Source organism: Panthera pardus, unplaced genomic scaffold (assembly GCF_024362965.1).
Source record: "Panthera pardus isolate Hobbes unplaced genomic scaffold, ASM2436296v1 HiC_scaffold_8, whole genome shotgun sequence".
NCBI classification, from domain to species: Eukaryota; Metazoa; Chordata; class Mammalia; order Carnivora; family Felidae; genus Panthera; species Panthera pardus.
The window spans coordinates 77,630,147-77,654,717 of record NW_026527013.1 but is presented as its reverse complement, the minus strand read 5'-3'; the positions used below and the strand labels follow the sequence as shown (position 1 = coordinate 77,654,717).

Below are 24,571 nucleotides of genomic sequence, written 5' to 3'. Positions count from 1 at the left end.
TACACAGTAGCTTCCGATGTCACATACATCACAAAGGGTCTTCCAACTTTGAAAACTTTTAAGTTGAGAAGCCCTCTTAGAAATGAGATCTCAAGTCCAACAGCAACATATGAAACACAAGAAAGTAGTAGCATTGTTCTGGTTAAAGAGCACGTGGGGGTCCAAGCTCTGCCTGCTTGTCCCCACCCCCCAACCTGTGCCCTTGTCTGCCCCCACCCCCCCACCGGACAACAGGAAAAACAGTGGACATATATACATCTATGTATACAATTATACAGACACAGGCTTTCTAAAGTTTCCAGCTTGATAAAGATGAGCAGCAGGTTTTTCGTCATTTGACTCAGACCTTGTGACAATTTTTTTTTTTTAAACACACTACTAAGCCTTCCGGATGTTTTTCTGTTTTTTAGTTTTATGTTCCCTTTTTGAGATGACATCCTTCAGGCTCTGGGAGTACATCTCTAAACCCTCTAAATAGCAACGTAGGATCTTGTATACTAAAACTGCCACTTTTAGGCAGGCTGGGAAATGTTGTATATATTTACATTTTAAATCAAAGGTGTCCTCATTTCCAGTGAACCGCTAATTTTGAATGGGAAGGTTATTTAATGCATGCATCACATTTAAATAACCTGTGAGGGAGGGTGGATAAAAGCTGACCCACTTTTTGTTAAGGGTGAGGTGAGCCTTCCCCACAAAGATTTAAAAATATATCTAGCTCTTGGCTGGTGGACAGAAGGCCAGAAAATGAAAGAGGAAGGCACTGTTTTATCCCACTCCTTTCTTTTTTCCAAAATACTCAGTTTAGCCCCGGACCATATTAATAAATTATTTCTAGAATAGGGCAGACTTCAGGAGTAAGCTGTAATCAGACAAAAAGACATAAAACCAAGGCGTACTCACTACTTGAGTCCAGGAATATCTGTTAGCCTGCGGAGCACGGTCCTATACACCCGGTGCTAAACATGTACATTTCAGTGGTGACGATGTTGATAGATACATTCTCTTTTGAAAACTCTCTCCCTTACTGAAGAGTGAAAAGAGAAAACAATATTTTACCCCAATAATTTATTTTAGAACCACTTTGCTTTAAATGTCACTAAACGGTTTTAGAACATAGATTACATGCAAATACATTTATATCATTAGCAAATGAAATTTGCCTTCCCCTTTATTTTTATATAGGAATGTGGGGGCTTCGTTTCTAATTTTAAAAGTAGTATGTGTTTCTTTTTAAAAAGCCAACAAAATATTAAAAATATCAGAAGGATATTAAGAACCCATTATCCCGCCTTCCAGAAATAACTGTCAACATTTTAGTGTTTTTCCCTCATTCTATTATTTGGTATTATACAAGGTTATAAATTAACCAGAATTTGGTTAAAAACGGAACTTTACAGATACAGTGTGACTCCCTATAAACTGTTCAGTGGCTTCTCACCTCACTTTGACTAAAATCTAACTAAGCTTTCCCTACAAGGCTCTCCCCACAGTCTCGCATTTGGTCAAGGTCACAGTGGCTTTCCTCCACATCCTCCCCATTCCTGCCTTCTCCCTGGAACACCCTCAGATCTCAGCCTCAATGTCATTCCTCAGAGCAGACCCCCAATGAGGTCCCTCGAGTTATCCTTTGCCTCAGCCCCTGCATGTTGCCTTCACAGCACCTATGACAGCATACCATTATATGTATGAGTCTGTGCAGCAGGACCACACCTGACCTGACTCCCTCATCAGGGGCCTGAGACCTAGTGAGCGCTCAGTGGTTATTTGCTGAGTGGAGGAGAGAAGGTTGGGAGGGGGGGAGGGGGACAGTTCTGGAATTGGTTAGTGGCTGGATGAGGCCAGGCGACCTCCTTGGATTTCCTCCTTCTCCATAATACATTGTATTCTGTGAGTTTATGAAATATCAACTCAGGCATAGATTGACAAGCTCCTGCCACACATATGTTAATAAGCCTTCAAGATACAGGTTAAATATCTACACATCAGAAGAGGAAGTAATCCTAGTTATGAAATCTGATGTGTTTTTTTAAATGTTTATTTGTTTTGAGAGAGAGAATATGTGCAAGCTGGAGAGGGGCAGAGAGAAAGAGAGAGAGAAACTTAAGCAGGCTCCATGCAGTGCAGAGCCTGACATGGGGCTCAATCTCACAATGATGAGATCACTACCTGAGCCAAAATCAAGGAGTCAGACTCTTAACCAACTGAGTCACCCAGGCACCCATGAAATCTAACATTTTATTAAATTATACAAAAATGTGGGGTGCCTGGGTGGGTGGCTCAGTTGGCTGGGCATCCAACTTTGGCTCAGGTCATGATCTCACAGCTTGTGGGTTTGAACCCTGCGTCAGGCTCTGTGCTGATGGCTCAGAGCCTGGAGCCTGCTTCAGATTCTGTGTCTCCCTCTCTCTCTGCCCTTCCCCCACTCACACTCTGTCTCTCTCTGTCTCAAAAATAAATAAGTGTTAAAAAAATTTTTTTTAATTATACAAAAATGTAAGTGTCACATCACATGGTGCCTGTTTACATTTTTGTGGAGAGTTCCTTAACAATATAAATATACATATTTTTCCCCGATTGGATCAGTAGCTCATGCCAAGAGAACAGGACACACAGTATATACCTATAGTGTACTTTCAATATGGAACAGTTTCCAAGGAGTGTGAACAACTTGGCCTAGTATATAAACAAGTATTTTGAAGATGTTCTTTGGACACAGTAGGCACTAAGCAAATGTATGTTCAATACAGCTGAAGAAACCAGGGGAGCCCAATAACACCTTCACAGGTACATCGACATAAAGCAGGCAGCTTGATGAGCATACTTAAAAGGAAGGCATTTGCCCCTAGATGTCACTCTTAAGAAACATTTTATAGGAGAGTAGTCTGGGACCTATTCGTTGTGTTATTTTAGTCTCGGGTGCAGCTTTATCAGGCCCTGCCTGGTGCCCACCGCTGGCTGAGCTGTCCCCACCCCAGGGCGTACCCCGGAGCCTTCACCTGCAGGCTCAGCCCTGTGCCCAGTCTCCATGCAGTGTCCTGACCTGGGCTGTTAGGAAACCTTTATTCAAAGTCTATCTCTGCTGCCATCTTGCTCTCATCTTGGATCCCAGGGTCTTTTAACTACTTCTGCCTCAGTTAATCCACCTCTAGGACTGGGGTCCTGCTCCCTCCTGACACTTGCCTTGTTGGAAATGCAAGCAGTCTCCTTCACCCCAGCCACAGGGACCTCCCGGGCCACAGGGACCTGACCATCTGACCACTTCTGAGGACTGTGGCCCCCTCCCCATTATTTCCCATCCCTATTCTCTGACTGCCCTTGTGTGGTAACCCTGCACTGGTCTACACCAGTAGCTATCTATACTTGTAACCTTCCAGGCTGGGCTTTCTCAGCCTCCTGCTCCATCCTGTTATAGTCCCCAGGCCCTGTTCTTCCATATCCAAGATAGCATACCATTTCAACACACACTTCTTAACTACCTGCTACATTTCAGGCCTGTGCCAGGCCCAGAGAAGGCCCAAGTCCTGCTGGAGCAAGGCAAGATGTCTTTACAGTTGAATAGCCTTCCAATATGACTTGTTCACAGATTCATCCTGATTTTAAAGCATTGAATCTTAGCATTCCTTCATCGTGTGTTTGCAGATGCCCAACAGTGTTCCAGACTCTGTTCTGGGCACAGGTGGCCAGGAGCACAGCCCTGACACACTGCAGAAGACACACACACACACACACACACACACACACACACAGCTTTGTTCTAAGGATTGCAAAAGTGGTTTGCAGGGGGAGCAATCCTGCCCTGGGGGATGGAAAGGGACTGCCAGTGAAGGGTTCTCATCAGCCCTTGATAAGATCAGTTCCATTTGTTAGGCAGATACAGGGAGGGGAGGAACACCCAAGTAGAAAGAATAACATTAGCAAGGGCATGAAGTGCGTATTTAGTATCAGTATTTAAGAACAAAAAGTACAGTTGTTTGATATGGTTGGAACACAGGTATTGATGTGAATGTGTCCTGGAGTTTGGGTCAAGAAAGGAGATCTGCATTCCATTTGAAGCAGTGCAAGGGCTGGATTAGGGGGGTTAGAGAGCAAAGCAAAGAAGTCATTTAGAGCTCAATTGGTTAACCACAAATGACTGTAATAGAGGCCTACTATAGGTCAACAGGGAGATGACAAGTTTATCTGTCAAACTGCCCACAATACACTGAATTGATAAAGGATTCACTCTCAGGACCTGCACCCAGGACCACTAACAAGGTCAAGCTCAGCCTTCTAGCCAGGCATGAAGATGCTCAGTACTGTACTATCTGTTGGAAGATACTGTCAGAGAAGGGTCCAGCATCAGCCATTTGTAGGCGTTTGAATCCCCTGGTGAGGTACCTGCCCCAGACGCAGACTTGAAAGATGGCCTTGAATTGGACTGATGTGTTAATCTACCAGCATGCAGGGTCACTCAGTGTCTAAGATATTAGACCCCTGTGACTTTTAAACATTTATGGAGAATAAGCTTCCAACTGTATCTTCTTTCAGTGTTTAGTTTCTTTTAGAGAAGTGTTTTGTCTACCTGAAGAATATTACCGAGGGTGTTACCATGTTACCAAAAGTGTACTCTTTATAGAGATCCTCTTGTGAAATCTCTGTCAGGTCATAATCTCTAGAAAAGCTGTGTTTCTCCTAACATTTTAAAAAACTCTTCTGAGCATTGGTTAAATAATGGATTTGATTTTCCTTTTGGCTACAGATATATTTGAAGACCACCCATAGCAAGTAAATAGCATTTGTGATGTATGGCGTTAAACTGGTCTCTGTTCGAAATTCACTGTGATCTTTTCCTTTGTCATTCCTTTCCTTTTTCTACCCAATTCTAATTAATGTTATTTAGACTTTTGTGTATCCAGGTAATCCACCCTCAATCTTTTTCAGAACAGGCTAGTGCGTGCACGCGCATACACACACACACACACACACACACACACACACACATACACACACCCCTACATACAATCCATTTAGAATATGTGACTAAAGCAGAACGACCTAATTGTAACCTTTAGGTTTCTAATGAGCTTCCAAGTATCTGAGAAGAGGGCAATACCGCCCTTTCCCTGCTAGACAGAACTAGTCTGAGAATCATTCTTAAGAGGTCCTTAGGGATAAGAATCCTAATTCAAACTCAGCAAACACACAGCCAAGCGTCAGACACACTCTTCTTTCAGATTTCTCGGAAAGTGCTTCCTCCTGCCTTATGAGCTCAGCTAATCGGTGACTCTCTGTTTTGCCAAAATAACTTCTAAAGGCATTGCTTGGCCAATTCATTAATTTTTATACAAAACAAAAATAAAATCCTCTTTGACAGAAATACCATTTCTCTCCACCGTCTCCTTCCTCCAGCAGACAGCGGCAGCATTAATATTTAGGAAAAGTCAGTGGGTGAGGACGTTGCTTTTCATTGACGGCTATTTGTGAGTTTTCTTCTCTCTCTTCTCTGGGCCCCGGAGTTCCTGTTTTGTAGTCCTGGGGCTACTTCCTCATTTGTGTCAAGATGGACAGTAATATTTCACTTCCACTTTGTTCTCTAGATGAAAATAGAGGAGTTTGTTTTAAGAAAAAGTAGGCCCATTCCTTATGACCCTGAGCAGTCTGAGGCAGCCAGAACTCACTGGCAGTTAAGAAGAAATTAGGAGACTGTGTATAGAAAGTTTTCAGTTTAGTGAACTACGTTGGGCCGGTTAACAAATCAACTCCAAGTTTGGACCCCGAAATGATCATGAAGTCCTTTGTTCCCAAGACTTATGGGAGTGGTAGCTTTGTAAAAACAATCCTCTCTTGTGGTACTAGATGCTCTAATCAAGGCATTTGAATCAACTATGAAATTAAGAGCTGATATACTATCTAGGCTCAATCACTTGATCAGCTACTCACGTATACCATTCCAGCTAACAACATTTCAGTGTTCCCCACATTCACATCCATTAACAAGTACATTACACCAAATCCCTGAAATCAGGTTCTACCTTTGCCCCTTCTTCTCCACTCAATATTATAAAGCCTTCCCCAGGCAGCTGAGAAGGACAGAATGAGGATGTTTGAGGTCAGTGCCAGGCAGGCCTGGCAGAAGGGAAAAACTCTGCTTCCCCAGCCAGTCACTTCTGTGTTCTGTGCTTCCACACCCCCCCAGGTCCCCAGGCCACATCCTCAGTCCCCCAAACCACAGGCCTCCGGCCCCAAGGCAGCATGGCCAGGGTTCTTTCAGACACCCTGTGGCTGAGCACAAAGGGCAGAAATGAAACTTCTGGGGCTTGAGGGGGTGGAGCAAGCACCCAGCTGTGCCCCTGGGGCAAGAGAACCATCTGCACACACAGCCAGGGTGCTGGCTTCCTACTTCCCACCCACCTCCGCATTGAGAAGTGCGCGTTCAATAATGCAACTTCTCATACTATTAATAATAATTGCCGACCACATACATAGCACTGAAATCTCACCACAACCATATGAAACGGGTATTGTTATTATTCTTCTTATTCTACAGATGAGGAAACTGGGGTCCAGAGAGGTTAAGTGATTTTTCCAATGACAAACAGCTTGTCGGTAATAAAGCCAACATTTGAACCCAGGCAGCAAGGTGTGAACCTGCAGTTCTTACCATGGCTCTGTACTATCTCTAAGAAAAAGAGAATAAATCTCTAATTAAATCTCTAAGCCTGCACTGCCAGTCAGAATTTACACATTGTGTCTGACCAGCATAGGGCATGAAAATCTGGGGGGAGGAAAGTTCTTTCTCACAGAAGTGACCCTTGTGTGTAAATATCAGAACTGAATAAATTCGAACCAGCAGAAATGCTTTATATAGAGGAGATGGCCTTTGAGACTGACACAAGACATTTGTCTTCCTTTACCATGTCCCTGTGTGCTACAGTGATGAGTGAATCCGTGGGTTGCTGCTGAACAAATATGCACCGGAGCACCTACGGATTGGTGTTAGAATAGCTTGGCCGCAGGTCAATTTCCCTTCTCAAAAATTTTCTGTTAAGGAGTTTGGCCACACAGTGAGCTCAGAAAGCAAGGGTTGTGCCTGAAGCCCCCAGTGTACAGAAGGATAGAAAATAATTAAAAATCAGAATGTACTCTAATTCAAAATCAAAAGGCATCCCCATCTCTGCCCTTGTGAAAATTGTGTGAGCTAACAAATTAATAAGCCAGTTGCCCGGGGTGAAGTCTGCCCTTTGCCTGTGTAATCACCAAGAAATGAGAGTGACTTTGGTCATTCCAATGGAGGAGCAAAAGATAATGATTTCCGGACATAAGTAAAGTCATTAAGGATGCAAGAACACTAATGCACTGGATCCACAGTAGGAAGAGCCCAGTCTTTTGAGTCTGGGAGTGTCCAGCTCCCTGACAAGTAAGCAGAAAGCAGGTAAAAGTGATCTACCCTCCAGGCAGGGAAAGGAGAGGACTAACACTTATTGAACACTTGCTATGTGCCAGTCTCTGTGCCAGGCATTTTTTATATATATGGTCTCATTTAATGCCAGATCAGTCCATGGGTTTTTCTACTTAGACAGGGTGATGCGTTCATGGTCCAGCCTTGACACACAGAATGATATAGGCATGACTACCATGACCATTGCCATTATCCTGCCACGTGCAAATGACACACACAAGATAATGTAAAAGCAAAAAGGAAGAGCGCCTGGGTGGCTCAGTCGGTTAAGCATCTCACTCTTGGTTTCTGCTCAAGCCATGATCTCACAGTTCATGAGTTCGAGCCCTGCATTGGGCTCTGCACTGACAGTGAGGAGCCTGCTTGGGACTCTCTCTCTCTCTGCCCCTCCCTTACTCTCTCTCTCTTTCTCTCTCAACACGTAAATTTAAAAACTTAAAAAAAAAAAGAAAACTCACTATCTTAACATTTTGGCCTGTAGACTTCCAATCTTTTTTCCATGTAAATATTTTGTGTTCATTTGCCAACATGGGCTGATGCCACCTATGCTGTTGTTTTATGCCTGCTTTTTAACTCAGACACTTTCACATGCTTGTTCAATATTCTTTCACGGTATCATTCTAGCAGTTACAGAGCAGGCAGTTGTAGGTACTTTCATCAGTACCCAACTGTAGGATATTTAGGTTACCTTCAAGTTCTTGCATTTTTAAACATTCTAACAAATATTCTTATGTATTGGTCACTGCAAAATTATCCAAGTTTTTAAAGGTAAATTTCTAGCATGAAAATTGCTGGGTACAAGGACATAGGCATTTTTTTAAAGTCCAGTTTATTGAGGCATTATTCACCTACAGCAGAACTGGGCCTTTTTGTGGGTACAGTTCTTTGAATTTTGACAAATGCATCAGTCACGTAACCATCACCGCAATGAACTTCTCTAACATTTATTAGCATTCTAAAGCTTTTGATGCATGTTATCAAATTGTCTGCTAGTAAAATTATACCTATTCCCACCTACCATCGGCCTATGAAATGTGAACATTGGGTATTATTCTTCAAAAAAAATTTTTTTTAAGATTTTCCAGCTGGATAGGTGAATGTTTCCATCTCATTCCCTTACATTTCTTTGATTACAAATGAGGTTGCATATTTTTTCATATTTATGCTCTGTTTTTATGCCTTATGGTGTGAAATCACATTTATATCCTTATATCCAGATTTTTTTGAAGTATTCATATCTGTAATCATTAACTTCAGTTTTCTTCAACACACCATCTTTGCCAAGTTACAACATTAAGGTTGGGCTGTCCTCGTGTTGTAAAATTGAGAACCTTGCACTTTCTTCTTTACTTTGGCACAATATGATTGAAATAAGCATGCCTTGCTTAATAAGTGGACTTAACTCACCTGTGGCAACTTGCTCAAAGGCTTTTGGAGAATGCACCAGGCAAAGCATTTTTTTTTAATTTTTTTAACTTTTATTTATTTTTGAGATACAGAGCATGAATGGGGGAGGAGCAGAGAGAGAGGGAGACACAGAATCCAAAGCAGGCTCCAGGTTCTGCGTGGTCAGCACAGAGCCCAACGCGGGACTCGAACCCATGAACCACGAGATCATGACCTGAGATGAAGTAGGATGCTTAACCGACTGTGCCACCCAGGCGCCCCACGCCAAAGCATTTTTAAAGCCCTCTCGCTCAGTATTCAGAATGTGTGTAGGGGCTCCCGGGTGGCGTAGTCGGTTAAGCATCTGACTCTTGATCTCGGCTCAGGTCAAGATCTCACAGTTTGTAAGTTCAAGCCCTGCATCAGGCTGTGTGCTGATGGCACAGAGCCTGCTTAGAATTGTGTCTCTCCATCCCTCTGCCCCTACCCTGCTTTTATTTAAGTTTTTAAATAAACTTAAAAAAAAGAATTTGTATTACAATTCCCAAGTTTTTTCAACAGTTTGGAGCATCAGTGAAACGCTAATACGTTGGTTTTCTTAGAATAGGCCAAATTGTAAAATAAAGATGAAAACAAAACCTCAAACGCCACATTTCCATCATTTCTCTGGATTCCATTAGCCCTTGGCAAACATGTATGCTTACATGAAGCTCAGTGATCCCAGTATGGTGTTCAAAAACTGACTCATTTCTTTAAAGAGAGTACAGAAATTTCTACCTTCAGTTTCCTAGGAGAGAAACTGATGTAAAAGGTAGAGTAAGAAAAAAGATGAAATGTACCGTATCAACCACTTTTCCCCGAGCACACCCTGGACATGGGCGATTACACTAATGTGCTTCCTAGGGTATGGAAATAGCATATGTTCTCATCAAACCCTCCATCTGAGAAAGAGGATCTGCCCTGTTGGTGATAGCTTCCTCTCATGGACAGGATAATGCTATGTAAATTCCAGGATCCCTAGGCAGTCATCACCCTACTTAGTTACCTCATCAACATAACTGTACTTTCTTTCCCTCCATCCAGGACGTCTGCGTTAAGGCTTACCTCGCCCTTCGTCATCACACAAACCTGCTGATCATCCTGTTCTCCATGATGCTGATGACGGGAATGCCCCAGTTAACAAGCAAAGAAGATATTGAATATATTCGGGATGCCCTAACAGTGGGGAAAAGTGAGGAGGATGCTAAGAAGTATTTTCTTGATCAGATCGAAGTGTGTAGAGACAAAGGATGGACCGTGCAGTTTAACTGGTTCCTGCATCTTGTTCTGGGCATCAAACAAGGGGAGAAACATTCAGCCTAATTCTTTGGGCTAGAATTAAAAACAAGTTAGTGTTCTAAAGCTTTAAGTCAGCATGTCCATCATTGAACTTGGACTGATGGACAGGACATTATGAAAGCTGGCACTTCAGAAATGCAGCTCTGTTGCTGGCGGAACCCTTTACTGGAGAAAAATACTGGCATGTCGGTTTGTTTAAATAATGTTCAGTTTTAGGCTTGTATGCAGGTTTGTTTTTCGTCATTTGCTTCAGTGATGTTGGAGAACATTCTAAGTTTAAACAAACTATTTCTTCATTGTGCCTGCTGGTTTGACTGTCTTATTATCGAGTGTCTCTGGAAATTGGGAATAATTGGTGACATCTCTTTTCATCTGCGTATACTCTCAATTTGGGTCATTCTTGTGCTCCTCAACCTCTTTAGAGAAAAAGACGTAATCGTTGTAACCTCTGTCTCATTCCCTAAAGGACACTTCCAAACATCCCCCTCCATGTCTGTAGATGCTAGCGATTTGCTAAAAGCAAAGGAAGGCGAGTTGGTCTTTTCAGTGTCTTTTGTAATTAGGTTCTTGTACAGTGTACAGCTGAGATGCACAAACATACAATGGAAAATCTGAACCTTTGTGCCCTGGCACTTCTCTGCTGGTCTGCTTCAGGGTTACGAAGAGGAAGAACAGAGAGGAGACCATTCATCTCAACTCTGCCCAAGAGCAGATTGCCAATTCCAGCTACTACAGCCTTCTCCAGCATGGAAACAGGAAGAAACTAAAGGGACTCATTTTTCACCTTTACATCCTCCTCCCTGCCTCCCTTCTTCCTTAACTGTTACCCTCCCACAACTCTTTACCCAAGTTGTGAAGTCCTCAAGAATGCATCTACCCTAGAATTCAAAACTTAGTTGAAAAGCAATTTCTCCCCTAGGGTTACTGGAATTTTATGTACTTATTTGTAAAAATGTTTGGTGGAGTTTTTTTTTTTTAAGTATATTATTAAAGAGGACATTCTAGGAAATATGGATTTGTTTTCACACGCCTTAATTTTACATTTTGGTCTAAGAATTTTTATTCTTTTTTTCTAATGGAAGAAGGTATTTGGTGTCTGAACAGTATTTCATATTAGCAAGAACACTACTTGCCCTGTTCATCTCTCAGTTTAAAGGACTTTTAAACTCTGACACATTCTTCAGATTTCCTAAAAATTGAAATGGTTTCTTTAAAAATCATGTTCTCTCCTAAATAGCTTACTATTTATTGGAAGTGTTGTTTAACCTTAGAGAAAGATCGTTAAATTATTTATAAAATATTTCTAAATTACCTAGAGTTAATACTTTACCTAGAAATAACTGTTAACCATGTCTATGTTTAAACACAATCAGATATAAATAGGTATTTAAGTTAAAATTTTTCTAAATAGATACCTTTGGTGTAGTCTGAACTTTTTTTTTTTTTTTTTGTATATGCAAAAGGCCTTTGAAGGTATGGGTAACACTGCTTCCTTGCCGGCTGAGCCTTTCCCCTGCTTCACAAGGTGTCTAGAAAGAACTCTTCCTTGACAGCTCATTCTTTCAAAACTACTCCATCCCCTGGTACAGAAGACCATGCCCTGCAACGCATTAATGAATGCATTGATGGAAGGTAGATGTTGTATGACATTTTTACAACTATTCCCCACCATTCTTCTGAACAAGAACAGGAAGGATGATGCTTTCTAATTCAGAAGATGTAGTCATTATTCTTATAAAACATAGCTGAGCTGGGCCTTGCACAGATTCTGCTTTTTATTTGAATTGCTGAAATAATCGTCTTGATAGAAGAGTTAGAGGAATGTATTTATATTTAGCTTGCTGGCACATGGGCATACCTATTTTCAGATGGACAAGTTCTTTTGTTATGCTGACACACATCACATTGGGCCTGATTCTTCTGTATTTCAGTGAAGGTAGAACTTTAACTCTTTAGACTTACAGATAAAAATTACTTTTTGTGTGCCTCTTCCATTCATTATTTACAGTGAATCACATGACCCACAGCTTTTAGACCTTTGAAAACGTTGTAGAGTTCGGGTCATCTCCTCCTGGGAGGAGATTTGGGGGAACTACCCACAACTCTGTCTTCACTGCCAGATGAAAACAGAGATTACAGGTCAGATGATTCGGGTAAAAGCAGCTTTTATGTATGTCCAGGACTGGATACATGATTTGCAGAGCCCAGTACAAAATGAAAATGTGGGGCCTGCCATTCAAAAATTATTAAGAAGTTCAAGATAGCAACAGCAGAGCATGAAACCAAGCACAGGAAGTTCTGACCATGAGTCACTGCACAGGTCACAAGCCTGTGAAGCTGGCGCTGTACAGATCTGAATAATGGCTTTGATGCTCAATTTTGCATTTGGACTCCATCTGTATGAGTTCAGATAAAGTGCCCAGATCAAAATGCTGTTTATGTTCTAATTAAAATACCTCATTTCTGTGGCTGTACATTTGGACGTAAAACACTGGCCCATTGATTGAGGACTGGAACAATGGCCACTAAAAGGAGAGCAAAGCAGATGTTCGACACCTAGCCCCATATGACCCCATTTAACTACCTTTAGTGAAAGTATGAGGGAGTGGAGACCTCGTAGATAAAATATAGAAATTCCTAGAGAAGACTCTTGACTTTTAAAAAGGTAACTTTATTAACTATATATATGTATAGGAGATGAATCATTTTTTAAAGAAAGACTAGAAGGGCGCCTGGGTGGCTCAGTCGGTTGGGCATCCAACTTCGGCCCAGTTCATGATCTTGCGGTTTGTGAGTTTGAGCCCCGCGTTGGGCTCTGTGCTGACAGCTCAGAGCTTGGAGCCTGCTTCACATTCTGTCTTTCTCTCTCTGCCCCTCCCCCACTTGTGCTCTGTCTCCCTCTGTCCCTCAAAAATAAATAAACATAAAAAAAAATTAAAGAAAGGTTAGATATGGGAATTCTGTGGGATAATTTGGAGGCTGGGAATCCTAGGTAAATGGAAATTATTTTTTTGATATGGGCCAAAAAATAATTTAGAAAGTATATTTCTGGAGCAAGTTCTGGCATTTGGCAAACCAGGCTCTATTTGCCATGGCTATGAAATAAATTGTCAGTTATATTTTACAACATGAAGAAAAAAGTTCTTGGATTTTTAAGGACTCTGCCATCTTATATCTGTTTTACCCAACCTAATAATTCTGGTCAATTAATCTGGTTCTTATCTGTGTGCTTGTCTGCATATTTGCAAGGACTCATATTTAGGACAGATGCCAGGGGAGCCTAAAGCACACACCTTGGCAAAGGTGCTCATTCAGAAAGTCAAGAGATATTTCCTCTTCTGGACAGTCCAGCTCTCCCCACTTGTATTTGCATTTCAATTACAATCGTTGAATGTAAATTCAAATTAAAGAATCGACGCCTTATATTCTCTGTACGCGTCTTTTAATGTCTGAAAGTCCAGATATTCCTGAAAGTCAGATTCCTTAACAAATCTTTATGGAGTATGGTGCCTGGCTGGCTCAGTCAGTCTCACTTCTGACACGGGCTCAGGTCATGGTCTCACAGTTCGAGTTCAAGCCCCGCATTGGGCTCTGTGCTGATAGCATGGAGCCTGCTTGGGATTTTCTCTCTGCCCTTCCCCCCCTTGCTGTCTCTCCCTCTCTCTCTCTCTCTCAGAATAAATAAATAAACATTAAAAAAAGAAGAAAGAAAAAAAAATCTTTATGGAGTGCCCACCGCCCTACTAGACTGTGTGCTGAGGACTGGGGATTAGAATGTATAACAAATTCGACCCAGCCTCAGTCCTTAAAGGGTTTATAGTTTGCTGGCAATAGCAGACACCTCATAATGGTTGTATCTTGTGGGTCAAATTGTGTCCTCCCAAAAAGATGAAGTCCTCACCCTTGGTCCCTGTAAATGTAATTTTATTTGAATTAGGTTCTATAGATGTAATAGAGTTAAGGTGAGGTCATGATGGTGAGCCCTGATTCAATATGTCTGGCATACTCAAAAGGAAAAAGAATGTGATAGAGGTAGAGATTATAGTGTCTACCAGCCAACGGACACCTGGGGTACCAGATGCCGGAAGAAGCAAGGAAGGGTCCCACCCTAGAAGCTTGTAAGGGAGCATGGCCCTGCCAACACTTTCAGATGTCTAGCCTCTAGAACTGTGAAAGAATAAATTTCTACTGTTTTGAGTCACTCAGTGTGTGATATTTTGTTATGACATCCCTAGGAAATTAATAGAGTGTCGACAATCATCAGTTTTGTGGGGGTTTCTTTTTGGAGGAGCAGACAGAGTTTATGTAAGTAAACCTGTTTGATGCTTTCTACTGTTACCAAAAAGACTTAATTGAATGCAAAATATGTGACAAAGTGCTAATATACTTAATATATAAAAAGCTGTAATAATTCAATAAGTAAAAAATGAATACCTTATCAGAAAATGTTGAATTCACCAAAAAAATACATGTGGCCAATAACCATATGACAAGAACCCCAAATCACTGCTGATGAAGCAAATGCAAATTAAGATAATTTAAGTGTCTTTTCACCATCAGATTAGGAAAGATTGGTAATACTGAGAGTTGGTGATAATTTGGAAGAAAGAATACTCTAGCACACTGTTGAAAACAGAGCAAGTTGATAAAATCTATGCATGGCATTTTGTCACATTTTATCAAAATTAAGAAGATATTAGGGTGGCTCAGTCTGTTGAGCATCTGACTTTTTTTTTTTTTTTTTTTTTTTTGGAGAAAGAGAGAGAGCGCACAAACGGGATAGGGTCAGAGAGAAGTAGAGACAGAATTCCAAGCAGGCTCTGCAACATCAGTGAGAGCCCACTGCAGGGCTTGAACTCACAAACTGTGAGATCATGACCTGAGCCCAGATCAAGAGTTGGACGCTTAACCGACTGCACCACCCAGGCGCCCCAAGCATCTGACTCTTGATATCAGCTCAGGTCATGATCTTTCAATCATGATCTAGATGCTCCATGCCGAGTGTGGAGCCTGCTTGGGATTCTCTCTCTCTCTCTCTCTCTCTCTCTCTCTCTTGCTCATCTCCTCCCTGACTCACACACAGGAGAGTGAGCTGGGTATGGGCAAAGACAGCGGGGAGCCCGATGTGGGGCTTGATCTCAGGAGCTATGAGATCACGACCTAAGCTGAAATCAAGAGTAAGAGGGTTAACTGACTGAGCCACCCAGGAGCCCCAATAAATCAAATTAAAAAAACAACAGACAAAGAGGATATCTATTCTCCTACCCAGCAAGTTCACATCCAAGAATTTATCCTTTAGAAACTATCGGACAAGTGTGCAAAGACTTACAGACAAAACCAGTTACCAATATTCTTTATAATACAACCCAAAATTGGAAATGGCCTAACAGTCCCTTAATAGGAGATTGGTTAATTAAATCACATTCATACAATGGAGTACAATGAAACCCCTGAAAAGATAAGGTAGATGAAAATGTATTAACATCCACGTAGATCTGACATAATTGAGTGAAACAAGGTGGTTACCAGGCCAGTGTTGCGGTACAGTCATATTCAAGTAAAAATGTAGGCTTATAGCAACATTAAAAGGCTGGGAGAATATATTCACACCAAACTGTCAATCGTGATTTTTTTTTACCCTACATTTATTTTTTTTTTCCTCTTGGGTTTTGGGAAGCTTGATGCTATATTTTTGAATTTTTTAAAAAGGGAAAAATAGTATTTTAATTTTGGGAAAACAATACAGTCTACACGATAATCATATCCTTTAGCTTACATCAAGCCTCACTAAAAGCTCAGAAAATTTTGTTTCTCTAAGGGAAAAAAATCCCGTGAAGTCAGCAGTTGTCAAGGAGTGACGGCCAAGCTGTTGTCAGAACTTTCTGGCATACAAATGACCGTGTCAAAGTTTCCTGTCTTACTCAACCCTACCTGATTGTGATCTTTGGTACACTAATGCCAGCCTGATCCATCCCCTAAAATGATAATGCTTTTAGAGAAGAGAGGCCTCCAAGGATGCTGTCTGTTTAGTCAGTAAGGGATGCCTTGCCCGGGCCAGCTCTTGTCAGCTCTGCAAATCTTCTACACTGAGCTCTCTAGCTCACACATGAGGTCCCCCTTGGAGGTGCAAAGCACCTCATTTTCACTTCTCGGGGAGTGCCAGAATTTTTTCTATGCATTCACTCATTAGTACAAATTAAATCTCACTGCCTGTGGCTTTGGTATGACGTTTTCCTTCTGGGAGCTGGGCTCTGAGTCTGGGTTTATAATGCACCGGTCATTCAATTTGGAGGATGTGATGGAGACAGGGACGTAAAAAGGAACATAAATTTACCTGCAGCCCCTCTGTATCTCGTAGTGGGTGGCCAGCCCTCTGACAAGTTTTATATGCAGAGAATCAAACTCAGAATTCTTCTGATTACACTTAAGTGTTAAAATGGGTCCCTATTCTCTTCAGAGATGTGCCCACCATGACCCCCACCATTTCCAGCCACATGCAGGGTTGTGGCTGAACAGAACCTCCCATTACCGGATGCATATGGCAGCCAAAGCCATACTGGTCCCTAGCACCCCCACCCCATGCCTTTCTTTGTATCATCGCCAAACACCTGTTCTACAAAATTACCAGGGTCTCCACTGGGAAAATCCTGTGGCCACAAACCACTGCCAAATCCCTGAGTTCTCCCTGGCTCTCTTTCCCCAATCCATGGCTCTAGAAACCACAAGAGACAATTTCACAGTATTTTTAAATTTTTTTATGTTTATTTATTTATTTAGAGAGAGAGGAGGAGAGAGAGGCAGGGAAGGGCGGGGGCGGGGAGGGAGAGGGAGAAGAAGAGGGAGAGGGAGTGGGAGAGAGAATCCAAGCAGGCTCCACACTGTCAGCATGGAGCCTGATGCAGCGCTCAAACTCATGAACTGTGAGATCATGACCTGAGCTGAAATCAAGAGTCAGGCGCTTAACTGACTGAGCCACCCCAGTGCCCCACTAATTTCTCAATTTTGAAGCAACCCCTTGCTTAGGCAGTAATTGTTTCTCATGGCAAAGCACATTCTGTAGGTTTTCAACTGGTAGAGGAGTTTGACTCCTTTAATCTATACAGATTTAAAGGAGTCTGAGACTTGAGATACCCTAGTGGAAAGCCAGGGTGAGTGTGTGTGGCTGTGGATGCAGAGTGGACCATAAGCCAGTAACTGGGGGATAATCCACTTTAAAGTCAGCCAGATGCCACAGTAGCAGTTCAGAGTAGGTGAGGCAGGAAAGAGGGTAGATCAGTGGCTCTGGCATTTGATCATTCCAAATTCAGTACAAACTGTCCACCTGAAAGAGTTGTCTAATCTTGCTAAGCTTCAGCTCTCTCCTCCATAAACTGGGTAGAGAGTGGTACCTCTTTCACAGAACTGCTGTGCAGATTAAATGAAATCGTGAAAGTGAGGGGTGTCTGGGCGGCTCAATCAGTTAAGTGACTGACTTTGGCTCAGGTCATGATCTCACAGTTCATGAGTTAGAGCCCACATCAGGCTCTGTGCTGACAGCTCAGAGCCTGGAGCCTGCTTCAGATTCTGTGTCTCCCTCTCTCTTTGTCCCTCCCCTGTTCTTGCTCTGTTTGTCTCTCTCTCTCAAAAATAAACAAACATTAAAAAAAATGTTTTTAAATAAATAATGAAAGTGAAGCATTAACTGGAATGTCTGGAGTCTTTGCTCAATAAACAAAAGCCATCGTTTCCATGCTCCTTTTCAAGGAAGGCTGAAGAATCTCAAGAAATCAAAAGTTCTAAGGCATCATCCTTGGAATGACTTCTAGAAGTAAATGATGGAAATCTTAATGACTTTATAAATATGACATCCTCCCAGTATGACTTCAAAGGAGAAATAATTTCCACTCTATGTCAACATCAGATACCAAGGAAATCTTTTAAATAACATCCTTCTCTGACCAGTTAATCTAATCAGTGTACATTATCCGTGGGTTCTGTCTGGGCCTAAGGAAAGTTAGAGGGCCTGGAACCAATTGACAAGGCCACTAACTCCTATTCACTTTCCCCCTCCCCGTGAACTTTATGGAAAGTTAATTTATATAAAATACAATTCAGCCATTTAAATGTATTGTGTGATAAGTTTGACACACGTACACACCCATATATTCATCTATCACCACAGGCAAGATCCAGCACGGCCCCATCACCAAAAAGCTCCCTCAGGCCTGCATGTAGTAAATTTCTTCCCATGTCTTCACTGAAATGCTTTCTGTCACTATAGCTTTGCCTTTTCTAGAACTGCATATAAATGGAATCATGCAATATGTGGTCTTTTGTTCACATAGTATGATATTTTGGAGATTCATCTAGATTGCCTAAATAAAATATAATTTAGGGAGGTTCATTTGCTGGACAGGTTTGCTATGGTTCACTCTAGAGTCAAATGCCAACTTTCACTTTTGTCTGCTGTCTGTGACAATGCATGCCCATGGCTCCCATTCTGTCTTAGATTATTGAGAAAGACCCATTATTACTCTTACCTTGTTGTTTATATAAGATAATAGATGACAAGGAGCCTTCATTTCCTCTGGTTTTGAAATAGTGCAGAGGTAGATTGTAATATTCCCCACTGCTGCCGAAGGGCAAGCAACTAGCAGTGCCAACAGACAGACAAACACAGGAACCCCTGAAGTCATCAGAGAATCTAGAAAAGAGACCTTCTAGAGCAGCGTGTCTCCTAACGTGCACATAAATCACTAGGGATACATATTCTGATTCCATAGTGTAGGACAGGGCCTGGGGTTCTGTCTCTCCAACAAGCTTCCAGGGGAAGCCGATGCTTTTGGTCCCCAAACCACACTTTGCATAACAAGGTTCTATAGGACACAGAGGCAGATTCTGTGGGTTGGTAAGGAATGCCAAAGCAATAAGAAGGCTGAAAATATGTACCAATCTGCACCTGAGAAATACTACCCAAAGACATGAATTTTCATCAATCCATATATGTGTATGTATATATCATCTTTGTTTTTTCTAATGGCATCTCAATTTTCTCATCTGTAAAATGGGAATTAAACTATCTGTGGTAGGTAGACCTCCAGTATGGTCCCCTATGATCTCTGACTCCTGATGTTACACCCCTGTGGGATTCTTTCCCCATGAGTATGAACTGGGTCTAGTGAGTTGCTTCTAACAAATAAAATATAGCAAAGATGATGCAACATCACTTTCAAGATTGGGTTCTAAAAGCCTATGAGTTTCACCATACTGGCATTTCGAGCTTGCTCTTTCCCACCTTTTCAGTTTGATGAAACCACCCACCATGTTGTGAGCCATTCTCTGGAGAGATCTACATGGCAAGGAATCCAGGGAGGCCTCTGGCCCATGGTAAGAAACGAAGTGAATTCTGCCACCAACCACATAAATGAGCTGGGAAAAGTGTCTTTTCAAGTCAAGTCTTATGAGAGATCCAGAGCCAGAGGACTCAGCTAAGCCATGCCTGGATTCCTGATACAGAGGCCATGAGATAATAAATGTTTCGGTTTTAAGCCACAAAGTTTTAGAGTAATTTATTGTGTAGCAATAGATAACTAATAGATTTCAGAGTTGTTTTAAGGATTAAAAAAGACAAAAGAATTAATATATGTGAATGAACTTAGCACAGTGCCTGGCACAGAGTAGCTGCTTGGCAATGCTAGTTGAATCTAAAAACAGCAGAGTCATAAACATCACCAGGATTTGTAAACAGCAGCTGCATCCACTAATCCAAGAACAATCTATGTATATAAAGTCTGTTACTTTCAGCCTTGTTGGGGAACCTGTAGACCAAAAAGTTTGACATATACATATAAATACAAAGATGTAACTAATATCCATGCATGTTTTACATACATATGTAGATATCTCACCTTTTTTTTTTTTTTTAATTTTTTTTCAACGTTTTTTATTTATTTTTGGGACAGAGAGAGACAGAGCATGAACGGGGGAGGGGCAGAGAGAGAGGGAGACACAGAATCTGAAACAGGCTCCAGGCTCCGAGCCATCAGCCCAGAGCCTGACGCGGGGCTCGAACTCACGGACCGCGAGATCGTGACCTGGCTGACGTCGGACGCTTAACCGACTGCGCCACCCAGGCGCCCCGATATCTCACTTTTTAAATATAAGCTTGTTTTCTCATGGATCTTAGAGCTGTGCTCAAGTACCCTAGCAAGGAGGAAGAAGAGGAAGAGAAGGAGGAGGAGGAGGAGGAAGAGGGGGAGAGGGAGAAGGAGGAGGAGGGGGGAGGAGGAAGGTGGAGGAGGGAGCAGAGGGGGAGGGGAAGGAGGAGGGGAGAGGAGGAGGGAAGAGGAGGAGGAAAGAAAGGGAGCTCCCACTGAACTATGTTTTATAAAGTGGCATTCCCACATTTTTCTTCTCATTCTCTCCCTCCTACCTTCCAGTTTATTCAAAGATACAAGTTCAACAGCAATCATCAAACCAAATGGAAACTCTAAGAAGGGAAGTCAGTCCAGGCTGGGAGCTGCCACTCTCTTACCAGCCATTATGGCCCTTCACTGAAACTGGACTTTCAAATTGGTTCAGTATCACCAAAATCTACATGAAAATCACTGATAAACATGTAAAAGCATTTCAAAGTGAGACCAAGTCCATCATATCTATCAGACCTTTATTCAGCATCCGCTGTGTGCCTGGCATTCCGCCCTCCTGGGATCACCCAGGAAACAAAAATAAGTCAAGCACCATCTGGTGGACGGAGCAGGCACAGTCACACTTGACTGTCAGGAAAACCCGTGAGGGAGCATCATAACCAATGGCCACCTGCTCTGTTATAGGCTTGGGAGCAAAGACGAGGATGCAAAGATGACCTCTTAACTAGAGAGGCAAGGCAGGCTGTGACGTGTTGTAATAGGGGTATATGTAAAGAGTGGAGAAAATAGAAAGGCGCCAAAAATTAATTCTGACTAAGGGACCAGAAAAGGCTTTCTAATGAAGGGAACATTTGAGTGTGGTTTTGAGGAATAAATAGGATCTCACCATGTGGGTAAAAGCATTCCAGATGGGGTGAGGGTAGGAGCAGCAGAGACAAAAAGTGAGGTGTAAAAATGTAAGGTACGTCAACAAATGCTAGCTACAGCACCACAACGGAAGTGTCAGCTGGATGGCAAGAGAGTGGGAAGCAAAGGCTAAAATGGGGGAAGATCATAAAAAGCCTTGAAACCCAAAAGAGGTTGGATTTATGACATACATTCTGCATGTAATAGGAAAGCATGATTACCTTTTAAGGACAAGAGCAATCCGCCCATTCATTAGCCAGCACGCTTTAGGTTGCTAGTGACTGAAACCCAATTCAAATTGGCTTCAGTGAAACAGAATGTATTGGTTCACTCAACTGGAAAGAAAAGAGGTACATCTGGCTTCAGGCTCAGCTGGTGCCAAAGAATAAATGATATCATCTCTCAGCACTACCTTCCCCTTCTTGACTCCTTTCTCAAGGGGATTCTCTCCACGCTGTAGCAAAGTTAGTCATCAACAGCTTATGATTTACATCCCAGCGGCTTAGGGCCTTCTGTGAGACAAGAGGGTTTCTCTTCAAGAGTCTGGTGGCTGAAACTTACTGGATAATCTAGATCACCCATTACCATCATAAATGCCAGGGCCAGGGCAATGTAGTGCCCATGCATCAGCCCAACCCAAACTCTATTCACTGAAGGGGGAGTGAGTCCTCAACAGAAAATCCAAGTGCTGTTTTCAAAAGAAACAGAAATGGGTGCAAATCTGGGGAAAAAAACTGTGCAAAATAAAAAAAAGAATTCTAGAGACAGTCTTTGGGGGCCAATGAAGTAGAGGTGTTCCCCCAGAAGCCAGAAAGGCCCTGCAGTAGGCTAGTCAAGAGATCAAATGGTGTGAACCAGGACAGACATCACAGGCATGACATGAACACGGCAGTTGTTCATAACCTCACAAGGAATATTTAAGGGTCAAGGGAGAAAAGTTTTAAGAAGTGTGGAAATCTTAGGTGTCATCAATGGGGTCCTGTGACACAAAGACAAAACTTAGATTTCATCATGTTTCTACCCATGTGAAATAAGTTCAGGTGACCCTGGCATGTTACATGGCTTATGTGCTGTGAGCACAAACACAGGCTAAGACAGCTTGGGTTGAAGTTAGACAAACGGCATACATACAAATCTACTGGGAAAAAAAAAACTCATTCTCATTACCTAGGGACTCATATTTTTCTTCAATTTGCCTTAAAAATAAAATAAATATCTAATTTCATTACAAGGGCCATAAAAATCCTTAGCCATATATGTCATATTAGTACTTTCTTATGTATATTCCAAATACAATGCATAAGAGAAGAGCCCAGGGAAGGAGTTCAGAACATGCCACCCCAAAGATACCACTTTGGCATATTGTTTATTTGGAACTGAAAGCACTTAACAGCAGATGCATGAATGCTCTGGCCTCCCCTTTTCTACACAAGCTTCCATGAGAGAGGTGCCCTCTTTATATCAGGAAGAGAAGCACATCCTTATCACCAGAGACTTGGAATCATCACCGAAATGGACCTCTACAAATATACTAAAATAACTCATCTTCCACTAGCTTCCCTCACCGATATATCTCTTAGGAACTGCCCTACAATTTACTGCCCCCAACCCAAACCCCTTTGCCTTGTCATTTGTTCTCAAATGTATCATCATTTCCCTTAAAAAAATTTTTTTTAATGTTTTATTTATTTTAAGAGAGAGAGAGTAGAACATGAGGAAGGGAGGGGCAGAGATAGAGGGGGAGAGAGAGAATTGCAAGCAGGCTCTGCGCCATCAGAGAAGAGCCCAATGTGGGGCTCGAACTCACAAACCATGAGATCACGACCTGAGCCGAAATCAAGAGTCAGATGCTTAACTGACTGAGCCACCCCGGTGCCCCTCATCTCCTTATCTAAAAGGTATAAAAGCTTTCTGTTCTGGTCACTTCTTTGGGTCCTCATTCTCTTGTGAAGCCCTCCATGTACATGAAAAAATTTAATAAAATGTGTATGCATTTCACCTGTTAATCTGCTTATATCATTTTAATTCCAGGCCCAGCTGGAGACACTCAGAGGACAGAGAATTTTTTTCCTCCTTTACACAGGAATCTAAATACTCTTTTCATTAAGAAAGTGCTAGTGGCAGAATGGGGATGGGGAAAGAACACTGTGCTGGAGGTGGGGAGTCCAGGCTCCACTCCAGGGCAAATCAATCAGCCTCCCTGGGCAACAAGATTCTCATCTAGACAAAGAGATAGAGCTGGACTCTGCATAGGGTTCCTTCCATATCTACTATTTGGTGTTTTTGTACCAAAAAGTCCCTCTCTGCCCCGAGCTCTCCCTCCCAGGGACAATCCTGAATCTCCTCAATTCTAGTCCCTGTCTGGTCAGCCTGCTCGGTGTCAGTTCTATAAAAAGCCTCCCTGACACTCCCACCAGAACCCATCACATGAGTGTGAAGCAGCATTTCTGTGCAGATCACCCAACCACACCCAGTGTGAAGAGTGTGACTAAAGCCACACACCCACCTCTTAAATGGCCAGTGTGGGAGGTCAGTATCCTTGTGATACTGCCAAAAGGACATCTACCACAGCACCCAGGCAGTCAGAAATGACAAGACCAAAAACCCGCACCCCCAGACCATGGAAAGAAATGTGGTAAATGCTGATTCTAGCAAAGCTGGGTGTTCTATGACAGGCCTTTTAATTGGAAGTAACAGAAAACCACTCTAACTTAGGAACGAGGTGGGGTTTATTTTAAGGATATAAATCTGTCTCAAAAAACCTTGGATCAAGAAGTACATCCAAGCTTCCCAAAGAAACAGGAACTGAAAAACATCAAAAGTCTTTCCAATCTCTCTCCTTCCCTCCCTCCCTCTGCCTTACCTTTCTCCTCTGTGTGCTTGACTGTCTCTCTCTCCCTGCGTACCCCCCTCTCCTCGCCGGGGTGGAGCAGGTCGCTAAATGGCCACGTCTCATCCCCCCTCTCGTAGGAACATCTAATTTAAACCTCCAGCATCTTCATGTTCCAATTAAACCACACTGAAGGTTATGATTGGCTCAGCTTGTCCACCTCTAGGCCAATCAGTTGTGATCAGGGAGGCGGGGCCACTTGGTGAAAACATGGCTGCCAGGACCCACCCCCCCCCCCACCACGCTGGAAACAGGGGCAGGGTAACACACAAATGTCTGAAGGTCTTTGGCCATGAAAGGCAATATGTAGGTGTAGAAACACTTCGGCCAAGTTTTCTGTGATTTTTCTTACTTGAATATTTCTTTACATATTAAACAATATACAGAAAGACATTCTATGGTATTAACATTTTCTACATAGTCTAATGTACATAAGATGTAACTGGTAAGACACAGCTGCTGAATCTGAACATTACTATCATT

General features: G+C 42.3%; 1 protein-coding gene and 1 long non-coding RNA gene across 9 annotated transcripts in view; one reads left to right on the top strand and one right to left on the bottom strand.

Annotated features, from left to right (window-relative positions):
• Nucleotides 1-11,172, top strand: part of PIK3CG (phosphatidylinositol-4,5-bisphosphate 3-kinase catalytic subunit gamma) — a 33,369-nt gene extending 22,197 nt beyond the window's left edge. For all 4 annotated transcript variants that reach the window (XM_019451193.2, XM_019451192.2, XM_019451195.2 and 1 more), the window contains exon 11: nt 9,911-11,172. In XM_019451193.2, coding sequence (XP_019306738.1) covers nt 9,911-10,189 — 279 coding nt within the window. In that variant the 3' untranslated portion in view covers nt 10,190-11,172. The remainder of the gene's footprint in view (nt 1-9,910) is intronic.
• Nucleotides 1-24,235, bottom strand: part of LOC109268081 (uncharacterized) — a 73,053-nt gene extending 48,818 nt beyond the window's left edge. Inside the window, exons 1-3 of one of the 5 annotated variants that reach the window (XR_008420196.1) lie at nt 24,062-24,235; nt 5,363-5,575; nt 904-1,027 (exon numbers count right to left, since the gene is read on the bottom strand). This is a non-coding gene — a long non-coding RNA (uncharacterized LOC109268081). The remainder of the gene's footprint in view (nt 1-903; nt 1,028-5,362; nt 5,576-24,061) is intronic. The other 4 variants (XR_008420197.1, XR_002080456.2, XR_002080454.2 and 1 more) reach the window with 4 other exon arrangements.
• Nucleotides 24,236-24,571: the final 336 nt, after the last annotated feature.